Below are 17,989 nucleotides of genomic sequence, written 5' to 3' on the forward strand. Positions count from 1 at the left end.
TTAGAACTTTAGAATGAATTCTTCACTTTCAAGAGGTATTTTTGCTGGAGCTCAGTAAGATCTACAGTAGCTGGGTTTTTTAATGGCATCTTCTCTTAACTTTGGCTATACAATGTCTGCCTAACCTAGGGTACTTTTGGTTACCATAACACATTGAAATCAGTGAATTAGACATGGCTCTTAGTTTCATGAAAAGAAAATGCAGTTTATGGATATCTTTTTGTGTTGTTACTCTCTTTACCTTGGTTTCCAACAAGGAACAAGGGGGAAAAAGCTAAGTTATGCAACTATGTTCATACCAGAAAACCACTTATACATTTTCTCACATATATCTACATGCTTTCCCAAGTCTATGAATACAAAAGTTTTCATAAATACTTAAAATGATCAACTGACAAACACTTCAGGCAATGTTTATGCTATAAATATGAAATCATGCCCTTCAACCTGCATTCAAAAAATTCCAGTGACTTATTCTTTGAATCTCTTGGGCCTCCTCTGCCTATTCCCATCATCTATCAAATATTTACAGGACAAGTAAGAAATATATATATATAAACCTGGATCCTCAAACTAAATATGTGATATTTAATGAAGTAAAGAGCCCAGAAGTAAACCCTGCTTATATGGTAAATTAATAAATGACAAAACTGCAAGAATATACAAAAGGGAGAAGACAGTCTCTTCAATGAATGGTGCTGGCTAAACAGGACAGCTACATGCAAAAGAATAAACTAGACTACTGTCTTATGAAATACACAAAAATAAACTCAAAACGGATCATAGACCTAAATGTAAGACCTGAAACCATAAAACTTAAAAAAAAAAAAAAAACAAGACAGTAAACTCTGGACTGAACACTGGCCTTAGAAATTTTGGGGGGTAATTGAAATAAAAGTGAAAATAAACACATGGGACTATACTAAACAAAAAGATTTCATACAAACTACAAAAGGGAGGTGCTATTCGAAAATTATATATCCAATAAGGGATTAATATCCAAAATATATAGATAACTCATAAAACTAAACACCAAAAGGGCAAATAATCCAACTAATGGCAGATGAACTGAATAGACACTTTTCCAAAGAAGACAGACAGATGGACAAAAAAATACATGAAGGGATTCTCAACATCACTAATCAGCAGGAAAATGCAAATCAAAATCACAGTGAGATATCACCTCACACCAGTCAGAATGGCCAATATCAAAAAGACAAGAAATAACAAGTGCTGGTGAGAACATGGAGAAAAGGAAGCCCTCATGCACTATTGCTGGAAATGTAAAATGGTACAGCCATTATGGAAAACACTACAGTTTCCTCAAAAAGTTAAAAGTAGAAATATCATAGAAGCTACTAATTACACTTCTAGGTATCAACCTGAAGAAAATAGAATCACTAATTTGAAAATATGTATGCACCACTACTAGCAAAAGATATTACTGCTGTACTGTTTACAATAGTCAAGATATGGAAGCATCCTAAGTGTCCATATCTGGACAGGTGAATGGATAAAGATGTGGTACATAAACACAATGGAATAATTACTAAGCCATAAAAAAAGAATGAAATCTCCATTTGTGACATGGATGGACCTAAAGGGTATTATGTTAAGTGAAATAAGTCAGAGAGTAAAGACAAATACCACAGGATTTCATTTATGTGTTGGACTCTAAAAAAATAAAACACATGAACAAGAAAACATACAAAACATAAACAGACTTATAAATACAGAAAACAAACTGGTGCTGCCATAGTGGAAGGGAATGGGGGTATAGGTGAAATAAGATGAAAGGGATAAAGAGGTACAAACTTGTAATTATAGAATAAATAAGTCACTGGGATTAAGAAGTAAAGCATAGTGGATGTAGTCAGTAATACTATAACAACTTTGTATGGTGACATAGGTAAGTATACTTATGGTGAGCATTTTGTAATGTATACAATTGTTGAATCACTATGTTGTACGCTTGAAACCAATATAATTTTTATATCAACTGCATGTTTATAAAAAAATTCAGAGCAAAAAAAATGAGGTAAACTTAAGCTTATGGATGAAACAGGATATAGGATGAAATAATCTTAAGAGTTCACTTAAAGAAACATTAGTGGTCTCCAAGGTTTATTAATTTTTTTAGTCTAACATTGCTCTTTCTCAAAATAACTGCCGGTAAAGTTTGCAATAAAAAACTGGAAGTCAGTCTATGTGTTATCTGTGCTACAACAGGATTCTTTTATTTTTTTAAATGGATAAAGCCTAAAATCCAAGTTTAATTAACTTCCTAGACTATCCCAAATAAAGCTAAATATTAAAATATTATCCCACATCTCTCTAAGCACAATATGCTATATAGTTCCTGCTATACAAGTTTCATAAGGTATAAGACCATAACTGTCAAGTTCACTGTTACATTCTGGTGCTAAAATATTGGAATACAGAAAAAAATTGTTGAACTACTGGTGTTACTGAGACTACTGATTGTAATTTATGCTAGTAAAAAGTTAATGAATAGAATAGAGTCAGTTTCAGGACATAACTGAAATTCACATGAAATGTGATTTAGGGTAAATTTTAATTTATGAGCTTTCTCATCTAATAATGGGGATAATATTCAATTCACAGTCATTGAAAAGATATTAAAAAATAATAGAGGTAAAGTGTTATCAACAGACTATGCACTAAATGTCTTTGTGGGTAAAATTGCATTATTTCAAGAATCTCTCACCTGGCCTTAGTGCATCTCCATATCAATATGTGTTTCTAAGGGACGGAGAGAAGTAGGTGAATCAATAGGTGATTACAAAGGGGAGCAAGGGCATAGCTGGACCAGAGAGGTTGGGTGGGGTCCCTTTTGGCAGCCAGGTCATTAGAGTTACATCTGGTGGTAGTCAGCAGGACATCTGAACCCAAAATCCATTTTCATGGGTGCAACCCTTGGGTGCCCCTAGAGATGGTAAGGGGATACCCAGAACCCCCTCTATGGATAGTGGGGAGGACCCAGTGGCTTCAACGGTGGAGGGTGCAGCTTTATCTGGGAGCCTTGCTTCCCTGATGACTCACCTTTCAATTGGGCAATGGTTGCAAAGTGCCCATCACACCTCAGGGAATCAGGTGCTTCTAGATTGGCTGACAGCAGCCATCAGGGCAGTTTGGCCCAATCATGGTACCATGCTTACCCACTAGCTAGAAAACATATGCAGAGCTCCAGCAGGTGTTATGAGAGCTAGGCATAAAAAATATCTATCATATGAACTCCCAGAGCCCTGATAAGGAGTTGTTCACCATAGGAATGAGAAATCTGGTGCTCCATATAGTTCCCCCATTTCTCTTTGGGACCCTAGTGACTGCTCTTGCCCCTCACATAGGGCAACCTATAAGTGAGGCTACTAGTACTTTAGCAGATCTGGGGGAGGTAAGAGCATGGAAGGAAGACAGGCTGTGACTGAAAAGAGAGAAACAATGCTTTGTTGAAATCTGGCCTAAAGTCAGACACCACCAGACTACAGGGCTGGTCAGTTCGCTTATGGACAGTGACAGGGCATTTGAATGAGAAGCCCCCAAAAGAAGCCTTGAGTCCTGTGGACATGCTAACACACATTGCGGCTTCTCCTCTACAACTATATGTGCACACCAAAGAGGAATTACTGAAGCCAGGATATGGCCAGCAGAGCAACATCCTGCTGCAGCCCCAACTGCATTAAACCTTGGAGACTCTGTTGAGTAGATATAGCCCTGGACATTTTAACACATGGACCATGGGGAAAAAGCCTGGATGCTGGCCTCTTGTGTGTTCCTAGAGTTACAGCAGAACGGTCCCCAAAATGTCATGGTAGTGTAGCCAAGATGTCCTGGAGGTAAGAGTATCTAATGAAGTTTTGTTTTATCTGGATGGCCAGTGCATGTACCTCCCATAGCCCTATCTACTGATCCAACTGTAACTCTCACAGGGAGAGGGCTCAAAGTCTGGTATACTAGACCAGGACAAGATCCCATTCTGCCAGTGTCCTATCACAGGACCACTCTCTTGCATGCATCCTACCTGATGGACAAGATTTGCCTATGCTAGTGTCATGAAAACATATCCTATCGCCCTTGAGGTTATTTTCTTGTACAGTCCCTGTGGCCTGGACCCACCCCCTGACTGCAGCTGCCGTGTGATGATTGCTCTGACCTCCCTATCCGTTCAGCTACTGACTGCCTGTGGAATGGGCAAGCTATGAACTAAATCTGCATAGGGCTTTGAACTTAGCTGAATCCTCTGGCTTGAGGATTATCAAAATTTTATTGCTGCTGCTATTGTATGTTATTAGTCTGCTTACAGTGCTCCAGTTTTCTCACACAGGGGCCATTATGGAAGATGGGGAGTAAGTAGATTGTGAGGTGAGATTTCTGGAGAAGTAGGCTGTGGGTAAAATTGCAATATTTCCAGAATCTCTCACCTGGTCTTGGTGCATCTCCATATCAATAGGTAATTAGTAGGGGGAGCAAGGGCATAGCTGGACCAGAGAGGTTGGTCCCTTTTTGCAGCTGGGTGGCATGAGACACAGGTGAGCAGAAGTGAGCAACTGCTTGTAAGCAATAAATGGGTTTCTCCCACTCTATTTCTTCCTTTAACTGATTTCGCTTCAAAGGTATTTTGCCCTGGGCTGGGAAAATATTTTCCCCCTGCAGTTACGGTCTTTGCCTTCTGTTATTTGTCTGTCTTGTGAAAAAGTTTTTAAATGAGAAAGTCTATGTTATTTCACAGTTGCCAAAATACATGCACAGAAATTTTCTCACATGACCTTTATGACAACCATGTGGGGTTATTACAGGCTGAAGATTTCTTTAGGAGATGGACTTGCCCCAGATCATGCAGATGGGAATGGTGAAAACAGACATTTAAAATTGGATTATTTTTGTTCAAATCGGAGGTCCACATGGAGATTTATATATTCTTGATGAGTTTCCTAAAGAGAACATTTTGCAGTTTTTTGTGCACTTCCACTCTCAACAGACCTAATAACTGATCTAAAGGAGGCAATTAAATACAATTCTTAACAGCAACATTTATCAGAACTTTCTTTTCCAAACTGGGTTTCTGTGAAATCTAATTTGACATGATATTTAATTATCTTCTTTTCAAGAGGTAAAAAAAGATTCTTATTTATATTTAAATTTTAAATACAGTAAACTTTTCAAATATCCCACACAAATGACAGCATAAGAGAATTATTGCAAAAGCACAGACAGCTAGATGTCTCCTAAAATAATATTACTGAGTTTGTATTGTGGTGTATACTAAGAAATAATATTTGGTCTTTGTCTCCATTTTTGGCAGAACTCATAAAAGTCTTGGAAATATTTTTTTAAAACTTATAGCTAAGAGCTATAAGGGTGATTTTGTTATGTTAATGAGGTGACATTTGGGAAAGCCCTCAGGTAATCAAGGATCAATGGATTACCAGGGACACCAACCTTGTGATTTGAGGGTTGGGGTTTTCAGTTTCACCTTCTTACCTCCAGGGAAGGAAGAAAGGATGGATTAAATCATTGACCACTGGCGTTCAAGCCCAGTGACCAATTTAATCAATCATGCCTATGTAATGAAGCCTCTATAAAACCCAAAAGGACACGCTTCAGAGAGCTTCTGGATTCGTGAAGGTGTGAAGATTTGGGAGAGTGCTGAGATCAGAGATCAAGAAAGCTCCGTGCTCATTCCCACATACCTTGCTTTATAAATCTCTTCTATCTGGCTGTTCCTGAGTTATATACATTTATAATAAACTGGTTATCTAGTAAGTATAATGTTTCTCTGAGTTCTATGAGCTACAAATTGCAAATTAACTGAACCCAATATGGGGGTTGTTGGAACCTACAATCTACAACTGGTAGATCAGAACAGGTATCACCTAGACTTATAATGGCATCTAAAGACCATGGGGGACCATCTTGTAGGACTGAGCCCTTAACCTGTAGGGTTGTGGGATCTGACTCTTATCTCCAGGTAAGTAGTATCTGAATTGAGTTAATTGCTTGGTTGTGTGGGAAAAAAAAGGGTTGGGAAAAAAAAGTTCTTAGAAATTAAAAATATGTGTTTTATACTACTTGGAGGGCCATATTACTACAAAAATATTCTCCTGAAATTCATTAACACTATTAAATATAAATCTTTTGTTTTTGAGAGACATACTATGAACTTATAAAATTTATGCTGTTTCTACTCAAATGAATTTCTTAAATTATGTAATTAACAACTGACCTTTTAAGTCACTATGGATTAGTTATTAAGTTAATGAAAACTTAGTGCTTACCTCCATCACTCTCCCCTTCAAGCACACTGTTTCTGCCACGCTAGCCTCCACAGCTCCTCAGTTCTACCAAGGAACACTGTTCCCAGACACAAGGATAGTTGGCCAATAAATAACACTGTGGCCCTACCAGTTTCAAGTTGGCATTCTTCTCATAAATTGGTATTCATAAGGTACTAATAAGTGCTTTACATTTACAATTACCCCTGCAGATAACCATGCAGATAGCTCCTTGGTTTGGCTCACATTTCTCCTCAAAATTCATTAGGAGGCTTTCCTTGATCACTGTTTTAAAAATGCATCTGCTTTTCAAAAGCTTTTTAAATCCTGCTCTCATCATGTTCAGGTCTTATCTCCTTGACCTGCTTCACTGTCATAGCATTTATTGGACTCTGACATATTGCACAACACTGCACAGCACTGAATGAAGATGAAATAAATTTTTGTTAAACAAGTAAATACTGAATCACATATATTTTCCAATCACCTATTAAAATTTTAAATTATTTTTAATAATTTAATTAAATAATTAAGGATTAAAGACCATGGATGTAGATTTAAGGAAAGAGAAGTCTCTTTCATTCCATGAAATGTTAAATTATAAGAGACTTCAACATATCAAAAACTGTATCATAAGCATCTATAAAGGGAAAATCATTTGACAGTAATGTGAAAGAAGCAAACTACATAACTTTAGTATAAAGCAAAATAAATAGTCTGAAACTAAAAAAAAAGAATAGAGTCCCTAATGAAAAGTCCAGCTTTTATCTTTTAAGACCTGTACTTTTCATGTGTCTGAAGAATGCAGTTGCACTGAACCTATCACCTAAGGACAAGTTAGTTTCTGTCACAGAAAGATTTACTCTGCTCTCAAACAGCTGCCTAATACTCTGGTATCCTATATCAAATTTTCATAAAGAGCCATAATTACTTGATTTAAGTTGGCAAGCAAGTCATTTGCCTAAGGTACACCTTAATGGCTCATTGCCTAACTCACCTGAATTTAATCATGAACTTTAATTTCTGCTCACAAAGAAATTTTTTAAAAAACAACTAAATCTGAAAAAATATTAAACTTAAGGCAAATAAACTTTTTAGATACCATTTAAATATTAAAGTTGAAGTAGATGTCTTTCTAATCTATATTTTACCTCAAATCCCAGCTCTACCACCCAATATTACATGCAATGATTTTCTTCATAGGAAATTTCCTTTATAGGAGTTTCTAATATGTTTAGTTCTTCCTCAAATTAGCATTTTAAGGAATCAAAGATACTCAAACTCACATCCATGTTTCTTAAACTGTTTATTCTAGTCTCTAAAGTCTAGACTCGACAATCTAGACAGATTGTGGTTAAGAACATGGGCTCCAATTCCAGCTCTGCCTCTTATCAGTTCTGTTATCTTGTGCAAGTCATTTACCATTTTAAGCTTCAGCTCCTCATTCATAATATTATAAGAGATTAAAAACAACAATGATATTGTATGGGGTTGACAACACTTAACTTAATAGAAATACAACGGTTACATGAGACAATACATATAAAAAGCTCAGCAAGTACCTGGCTACTAGCAATTGCTCAATGAATTCAATTCTTCAACTGTTTACTGCTGTGCACCAGCACTGTTCTATGCATACAGCACTGAGGATACAGCTACACTAATTGCTATATGCAATTCTGGCCCTTACAGAACTTACATTTCACCTGGGGGAGACAGACAACTAAAATTACATCATATAATGTAATTTCAGGTAAACAGAACCACAACAATGAGAAATTAAAGGGAACATATGACGGTGAGATGTTATTTCACATATGGTAGTCAGAAAAGGCCTCTCTGATGAAATGACCTTTGAAAAAAGAAACTGAACTGAGTATAGGACAAGCCCTGTGTATACCCAACGTGCCTAAATAGAGATGATGATAATGGGTAATCCACACCCTTGTTTACAACAATGCCATTCACCTTCTATGTCTTTATACAGGCTTTGGGAAACAGTATAGGATAAATCAGCCAGTGGAGAGTGAGGAGTAAATGGCTCGGGCACCCACTAGCTTCATTACCATGGGGACATTAAATAATTTCTCTAACTCTGTATTGTCTAGTTTCCTGTACTTCTGAAGAGAAGAAAGAGACTACTTTGGCCACTGTGTCCTCTAGTTAGGCATTATGAGGATATATTTTCATAGGTATGAGAGAAATAAATGGGAAAAGAGAAGTTGCTATAAACAGAAATTATATTAAGACCAAAAGAGCATTCGTTATGTAGGCTAAAAATGAAGTCTGGCAAGATGAAAATAAGATGTTTTATAGCACATTATATGGTCAGAGACATTAACTTCTTACACAAATTAAATCAAGAAATAGATTCTAGTTACAAGACTACAAATAACTTCTCAAAGGAAGATCCATAACAAATAATAACACCATAAAAAAATCTTTATCAATTTTTTCCCTGCTGAAAATAGTCTAATTTTCACAACCTCTGCTTTGTCACTTTCTTTTAAAAGAGTAACATGATTCCTTAAATCAAGTATAAAAATATTTATAACAAACTGAGACAATGACTTGCATATTTCAAATATCATAAATAGATCAGGTTAACAGCCAGCCAGATATACTTTAAATTTCTATCTCATATAACAATTATATATAGCCCCTTAATCTTCTATAGCTTTCAGTTTACAATTATTTTCATAGATAGTACTAAAAAAGAATGGAATAATCAGCTCCACAGCCAGTGTTGAGGGCTTGGGAGAAAGAATAACTGGCCATGTAACAGCCTAGAGAATCTACTCCACTTGTCTAGGCTTGTTTCATGGAAAAGTTTATATAATGAAGGGCACAGCTTTGCTTGAAACTACACATTCATACTCCAGCCCAGATCTGCATTTCTATGTGGCTCCTTAGTGGCTTTGGTCTCTCAGGCCTGGCTCAGTGAGTAGACAATGGAAATACCTGGTTGGTGTGTGATATGAGATATTGATATCTGAAAATCCAGTTGTATATGCCATTAACCTCATATGGCTCCAGTGCACTGAATTTTATTCCATACTGGGATATGGGAATTTAAGTACAAACTTTCAAATGTACAATTAAGTATACCAAACTCCTGTCCCTTAAAGTGCAATAAGAGGGCAATGATGAAGAGGGGATGTAGAAAATGACTCATATTATGGTTTGAGGAGCTGAGTATCTCGTGTTACAGATTTCCTCCACTTTCTGAAAGTTTGCTTTATGCCCCTTCACTTTTATGAAAGACCTGCCTTAGTACCTGCTCTCACTATCCAAAAGAAATCCAAGGAAGATTTTCACTTTTGCAAAAGGCTAATTGCTTCACTTTACACCATTTTGCTTAGGAAAGGTTTCATACTAATGCTCTACTTTTGGATAGTGGAGGAAACCTGTACCATTTACTAAAAAAGGATGATATATTTTGGACTTAATGGTGATTAACCCACTTTTAGAAAAATAGAAAAATTTAGTTTTGGGAAAGATAAATCTGAGCTAGAAATATCAATTTGCAAGTTACTGATCTGTAAATAGTAAATGAAGCCATGAGATTAGAGGACCATAACTGAGCTCTTAGAATTCTGCAAAACAATATCAGTTATTATTGATGGAAGAGGAAACACTGACAGACTTTTTTTTAATAGAGAAAAAATGTGATACCCGTTTCAGACTAAAGAACTTTTATAGAGTTTTCTGCAATTAAAATGGGGGGTAAGGTGGGGTAGAGAAGTTAATGGAGAAATACTAACAAAGAATGAGCAAATCTCATAATTATAGAAATTGTGCAAGAAGGCCAATTCTTTAGTCACAGAATTAGTGTTTAGCAACTGACTCTCAAAATCTTCTGTGCAAGGAATATTAAAGCTCAGTCCCTAGAAGATTGAGTACTATAAATACAAAGATAGACATTATGTTCTAGACGAACAAAGGAAATATAACAATTGGTTTTAATTTCCTTAGCTGAATCTGGATTATATACTAGCATTCTTGTGAATAACACGTGCTTCATATTAAGTCATTCCTAGATATAGAAAAATCTCATCAGCAAATACTAACCTACCACATTTATGGCTTTCCTATTTCTACACTGTTCTTCATAGATGGCCCCCAAAGGAAAGGACTCTTGTCTCAGTTCCTGAAACATCAAAGTACTAAGAAGCTGAGCCAGCTCCATTGCTCTACTTTGATCCAATCCCACAGGTTTTGCTTTAGTAACACAAACCTTCCTCATACTCATTCCTTATCTCACAAAACTCTTAAAGCACATATAAGAATGTTCCGTGATAGGTCTCAGAGGTAAAAATGACCTAGAATAAATTCCCACCCAGCTCCTGGGCTCCACATAGGAAATTTATGATTTACTGCCTTTGAGAAGTAGTGTAGCTTTTCTTTTTTTAAGTATAGTTGATACACAATATTGTATTGGTTTCAAGTATACAACACAGTGATTTAACAGTTACGAACATTATTACATCCTCACCCCAATTAGTGCAGTTACCGTCAACATAAAAAATGTTACAGAAGCACTGACTATATTCGCCATGCTGCACTTCCATCCCCATGACCACCTTATATTATGATTGAGATTTTGTGCCCCTTTATCCCCCTCACCTACCCATTCATGAACCCCAAACCCTCCCCCATGATTACCTCCAGCCACTTCTCAGTGTCTATGAATCTACTGCTGTTTTGTTCATTTTTGTTTTGTTTTGTTTTTAATTCCACATGTAAGTGTTATGATATTGTGTTTGTCTTTCTCTACCTGGCTTATTTCACTTAGAATGACACATTCTAGGTCCATCCATGTTGTTGCAAATGGCAAGATTTCTTTCTTTCTTATGGAAGAATGATATTCCACTGTGTAGATGTACCACATCTTCTTCACCCATTTATCTATTGATGACACTTTGGTTGCTTCCACATCATGGCTATTGTAAATAATGCAGCACTAAACATAGGGGTGCATATATCTTTTTGAATATATAGGGATTTTGTTTTCTTTAGGTAAATTCCTATAAGTGGAATTACTGGGTTGTATCGTAGTTCTATTTTTAGTTTTTGGAGGAACCTCCATCCTGCTCTAAACTCCATACTCCATAGTGGCTGCACCAATTTACATTCTCATCAACAATGTTGGAGCATTCCCTTTGCTCCACATCCTCATGAACACTTGGTATTTCTTGTCTTTTGGGTAAGTGGCCCTTCTGACTGGTGTGAGGGGATGTCTCATTGTGGTTTTGATTTACACTTACCTGATGACTGTAGCTTTTAAAGTTCCAGTGTCTTATAATAGATTGTAAACTTAACATCCAAAATTAAAATTCTAACTTATTCATAAACTGCTAGACATACTTTTTTAAGTTCTGCATCTTAGAATCTTTTGTAACCTGAACCTTTTTAAAGTCTGAATCTTATAAGGTGAAGAAAAACCTCATGTCTTTCAAGAACAACTGGTAAGGAAAAATGAAAAAACAGACCACTTATAAAAATAATTCAGCAAACACTGAATAAAAAGGCAATCTAACTTAATAGGACCCAAGAAATCCCATGTTTCAACCGTATTAATACTAGTAGCAATCACACAACCCTTTTGTTTCCAAACTTCTATAAATAATCTAAGAAGTTTATTTGTTATGAAAAATGTTAACTCACAAAGCATTCTTTGAAAAAAAAAAGAGTACCTATATGGACCTACCTTAGGAATAGGATTCAGCAGAACTACACCTGATTTCTTAGTGATGACCTGTTTTGTTGTGTAGTGATGATCTATAAGTTGAGGGATGTTTGAAAACCCAGTGCCTTCAAATCGGTACATATTCTGGAGAAAGAACAATAAAATAGAATAAATAAGAAGACTTTGGTCCAGCAAGACTACATTCAGGAAAAATTACATTCCATTAAGAAAACCTACTGTTGCACAATAATGTGAATATACTTCACAGTAGTGAATGGGCAAGAAGATAAATAAGAATAAATAAATAAAACTCCAAGATGCTAAAAAATTTACCTTCCCATCAAGGAATTAATTGTCATAATGATTATACATAATTCAAATTCTTAAAAAGAAAGGAAGAAAAAGAAAAACTAACAGCTCTGGAATGCATTTTGCTGAAAAGATAGCCAAAGGAAATAAAGCATGGAATACATCTGAGTTAAGTAATAGAAATTAAGTTTACATATATTTAGATATATGTTCCATTTGATAAAACCTTCAAGATCAAAAATAATGTCAAAAGTTTGAGGGAGTATATCTAATATAATATGTTTTTTAAGAACCTCTAATGATCATTCATGTCTTATTAATCAATACATTAGCAACTGCTTTTTATATACTAGGATAATTACTGTATTGTTTTTCATCAAAAGCACTCAGTCATTTACACACCAATGCACAGCAACAAAACTGCTGATACCAGCATACTCAAACCTTAGCACTTTTTGATTTCATAACATCAGGTTAAGTAACATTTTCCCAAACTGACAAGACCCCTTTCTCTTTCTCCGTATTTCAAACAGGCTTGCAGGTCAGTTATCATATGGATGAACTGACATCAATAAGTTTAGCAAGGAAAAAATATCTTATTGGCTCTACTTCTTTATGCAAGAAGCACAGCAATGCAACATATGTAGTAAAAGCTTCCATCAGATTGTTTCCAAAGTGCTCACCTATAAATATACAAGTGGTATGTACAGATACAGATATGAGTGTGCTCTATTTTAAGAAAACTCTCTGTTAAATATGAACTTTCAAAACTACCTAAATTTGGATATTACTTATCCATTACTGGAAGATTTTTCCAGTTAAAAGATTATAAAAAGCTCCATTTTTCCATAGCATAAAATAAGATTTAATTTATCAGACTTTATATACAACTTTTAAATGAATATTAGTTTCAAGTGAGGAACAAACATGCATTAGGTTATTTTAACACTTAACTATAGAATATCATTCAATCAGGCAGTTTGTGTTAGAGTCAATCAGGCAAACTGCCTAAATAGTTTCTGTACATTGCAACCAGAGCTCTTATGTTGTATTAGCGATGATACTTGAGAATATTTCACACTGGAGACACTATTATATCACTAGGCATACAATACACTGGTAAGTTTCCTCAGTGTCTCAGTTTATTCATTGGTGGAAAAAAATATTTTGACCTCTAAATATTAACTATGCAATTTTACTAAATATTAACATGCAAACCACTTTGCCTAGTATATGGCTCATGGTACACAATCATTAAATCACCATACAAATAACAAAGCCTGAATTACAAAAATAATTCCAAATCTGGATATATGAAAAGAAACATATTTAAAGAACACTTAAAAGTATAAATTACATTTTCTCAAGGAATATTCGCTATCTGTAAATAATTAAATATACTAGAAGGCATTCTTATATGAAATTGATAAGAAAAGAAGAAATGCAAGATTATAGATGCATACCATGTAAAAACAGCAATAATGACAATAATATTTCAACCAAATATATGCTATTATTATTTGAAAGCTGCCAAGAGTAGATCTTAAAGATTCTTCACACACGCACACTTTCTCCTTTTATCTTCCTTCAGCCTAACCCTAACATAGCAAACAGAGAGGATCCTGTTATAACAGATCATCCCATTAATTTTGCTCAAAATTCTTATCTCCCTCAGAACAAAAGCCAAAGTCTTTACTATTGTATATAAGACTCTATATAATCTGCCCTCTATATTTTCTTCTTACATCATCTCTTACCACTAAACTTCCCCCTTCTTCACACCCCCTCAGCCACGCTCATTGCTTCTTGTTTTGCAAGCACACTATATACACTCCTTCTTCATGGCATTTTAATTTTCTGCTTGGAATAGTTCCTCAGCTGGCCTTATGGTCAATGGCTCCCTTCCTTCCTTCCAGTCTATCATCTAATGTCATCTTTGCAGAGAGGTCTACTCTGACCACCCTACACAATATTCAATATCCATTTTCTCACTTCAACTAAATTTACCTTCTTTTCCTTACTGAATTTTTTCCCTTAGAACTTATCACCATCTAACATATATATTTTACTTATTTATCTTGTTTATTGTCTAACTCCTGCTCTACAATGTAAGCTCATGAAGTGATAAATTTTTACATTTATTCTGTTCATCACAGTATCCCCATGGTGTAGAACCTGGCATATATTGCCTGGATCAATAAACGTGTATGAATGAATGAAATGCAGTACGTATAAAATGACTGTGAAGTTAAAAAGAGAAGCAAGGCAACTTAGATCAGAAATGAATACTGGAAAGTTCTCACACTCACATGAAACTCAGAATATCAAAGTACAGTATTTAATACAATGTAGGTAATAAGATGAAGTTCACACAGAATGAAATTTCAAATCAGCCACTAGTGTCATAATGTCTTATATAAAATTCTAATATGTCTCTATAACTATATATACCTCTATAACTAATATACCTCTGTAATTCTATAACCTCTATAACAATATAGAGTAATGGAAATTTTAATTTAAAAACATATCTAGTTTTTAATTTAAAGAAAATTGTCTGCCACTGACATAGTAATCATGATGGACTAACATAGTAAGTGATACAAGCAACAGGATTTACTTCTTGGGCTGAAATAAGAAACTGATTCCTAGGAATTATTTTTTAAAGCAATCTCTCTGGCATCAGGGAGTTCTCAGAGTCTTAACACAGTGTAAAACCAATTAATTCACTTTTTTAAAGATGACGATAGTACTAAATCTAAAAATGATGCTAAGACTGTATGCTTCTAACATCTGGCTAAGCATCTAGCATAAGAACAGTACATCCACTAAAATTTTTGAGGATTTGTTTCCTGATATGTTCAAAATTCCAAATACTATATTTGACCTTGTACAGATCTGTATAAATTTTCTTGTAGCTCAGATGATCTGAGTTTAGATTCACATACAGATGGATTATTTTTTAACTTTTTCCTATATGGTTTTAATAATAATATGATAGAGAATCCAAACTAATTTTTAAATAAGAGACTTTTCTTTGAAACTAAGGTTGCCACTAATCATCTCATGTGAGTTCCAAAGAAGCCATAAAAAATGGTATAGAATAAATTTCTACAAAGATCATTTTGTTGATTGTTATTTGTACTACATTTTAACTATTATGTGATATGTCATTTAAAAAATAAGAGGTGTGAATAAAAAATATTGCTAACTCGATTTTGGTAAAATAAAAATTATATAGAGATATATAATTGTATAGATACATATGTAATTATATAAATATATATAGTTAGAATATATCAAGAAACCTCACTGAACCCAAAGGGAGTATAGTATTATGAAGAATGTGTTCCATGATACATATTACTGAATTTTTACCAAGAGCATGTATTACTTTTGTTTTTAAAGCTTTACTGCATCTAAAATTTGTTTTTGAGTTATTACTGTGCTACTTAAGAATCAGTCATGCATACAAATGAAAAGCTCATAAAAAACACAATCATTTTTTTGTTGTTATACATATTTCCAGAGGACTGTTATCATTCAAAGAAGTCAGAACAGAATAAGCATACAAAAATGAGAAGGGGATTCAATGAATGTATAATATGCCTGAGTAGATCTCTTGAAAAAAAAAATCGAAGATAAGCAAAAATAAAGAAAAAAGAAAACTGAAAGAAGGAAAAATCATCTTTGAAAGAGGTTAAGACAAATATACTACGTAAAAACAGAAGGCTAAAACACTCCTTTTTGTTTTGGTAAAATACCTAAAAGTGAAAATATAAAACATAAACTTGAGCTTTCTCAAATAAAAATGGCACTTTGAATACTTACAAATAACTAATGCAAAATTTCAGTGACAGAAAGAAACTGAATAACATCATTTTTAGAATGTATCATGCTGTTCAGTTTAGTTACTTAAAACAAAGTGGCAACATTAAGGACAAGTGATTATTTGCAAGTGACCTTTCCTTTTTGTTTCTAATAATTTAATTTCTATAGTTATATTTTAAACTACAAGTGGTAATAAGGGAAATATTTCAGCCTTATTTGATGTATGACACAGTTAAAAATATTAACATTTACAGCTTAGAAAAATGAGATATTCATATAAATTGTACTTAATTTATACTTTACCTTTCCCTTCTATAATTCTCATACCATTTTTGTAAATATTGCCAACGTGAGCACAGGTTATAGTAGGGAAGGTATTTACATCCGTAACTTAAATGCACATACAAATTATAAAAGACTTTGCCAAAGATATAAGAAATGACATATTACTAGAAACAGTAGGTTGGATGTATGAAAGTAGGTAAATACGATTATCAAGTTAAGATCTGAATACTATGCAAAATTCACAGTGTGAAAAATACAATATCAACCTTAATGGACTTACTCCATTTGATCCATCTGAACAACATCTATTTTCATTTAAATATAATTACTAGATGTGAATATACTAAATGCCACTGGAACATAGTGGTTACTTTTATTGTATGTGATTGACCTCAAAAATAAAGAGAGAGAGAGAGAGAGATGTTACCAAAACTCTCTGAAGTTTACCTAATAATAATGGGTCAATCTTCTTGTAATGAAATTATCATCCCTCTGGGTCTAGACATAAACTGAAATCCTAAGACAGCCAGCTTGAAAATGCATGCTATTTGAAATCATGTAGTAAAAAACAATAAACAGAGACATCATTTCCTTCATATGGAATCTCAGTGGGTAAAGTTAAACAAAATTTGAGATTACTCTTCACCTGTTTAATGCTTAATAAAGAATGTAACAAACATAAATAGTAGTTTAGCAAAACTTTAACAAATTTCAATAAATAAACTAGTATTAGAACAAGCAATGTGGCTAGTTCATTTAAATTTTTTTGCATCAATTTCCATTTAGTGTTTATTAATGCCAATAAGCAACTGCTTATACATAAAGAGAAAAACTTCAATCCTACATGAATCATAAACCAAATTTGACTTTCATTGTTCATTTCATTAAGGAATTTCATTATCACTGTTTAAAAACATATTTCTTAAAAATCTCTCATGGCACCATTTTTGAAAGCAATTTCAAAAGCATACAATTTGTAATTAAATTTATCCAGAAAAAAAGAATAGTTGTAATAATCACATTATTTCTTTTTATTTTCAATTTAAAATACCTTTAATGTGCAAATTCAACTTGACACATTTAAAACGTTTAAATATTTTTGCATTTGAATTTAATTCTGTAACAACTAACCTTAATTTACATATTTTAAAATACATATTTCCTAAAAAAATTAACATTCTAGTGAATTCTGGAGTGCTAAATTTAAGGAATTCAGAAAAAAGAAAGATTAAGTGTTAAAGTATTAACAGGAATTTATCACAAACTATCCATCCTTTTATTATAATTATACCAAAATGAACTACATCAAAATATACATATAAACTAAATTGGAAACGTACATCAACAAATTGTATGATAAAGTGTCTCCTCTGTCCATCAGAATATACAGAAAGGACATATTCACCAGGTTTCCCATGACTCTCTCGCACCAAGAAGTCTCCTTGTTGTTTTAACAGATCTTGCGCTTCTATTCTGGGAATTGCACCATGGTACCAGTCCTGTTCTGCCAGGGGCTTCTCACTTATGGGGACTGTATCATAGTACTTGAGCAAATATTGAAAAAAAAAAAAAAACTAAATTA

At 34.0% G+C, this 17,989-nt stretch overlaps 1 protein-coding gene across 10 annotated transcripts in view; it reads right to left on the reverse strand.

Annotated features, from left to right (window-relative positions):
- The window catches only part of FER (FER tyrosine kinase), a 500,422-nt gene that overhangs the window by 251,156 nt on the left and 231,277 nt on the right, over positions 1–17,989 (reverse strand). For 9 of the 10 annotated variants that reach the window (XM_036886890.2, XM_036886889.2, XM_057492762.1 and 6 more), the window contains 2 exons: positions 17,748–17,951; positions 12,004–12,126 (listed from right to left, as the gene is read on the reverse strand). In XM_036886890.2, the coding sequence (XP_036742785.2) occupies positions 12,004–12,126; positions 17,748–17,951 (327 nt within the window). The remainder of the gene's footprint in view (positions 1–12,003; positions 12,127–17,747; positions 17,952–17,989) is intronic. The other variant, XM_057492776.1, reaches the window with a different exon arrangement.

This window comes from Manis pentadactyla, chromosome 2 (assembly GCF_030020395.1).
Source record: "Manis pentadactyla isolate mManPen7 chromosome 2, mManPen7.hap1, whole genome shotgun sequence".
NCBI classification, from domain to species: domain Eukaryota; kingdom Metazoa; phylum Chordata; class Mammalia; order Pholidota; family Manidae; genus Manis; species Manis pentadactyla.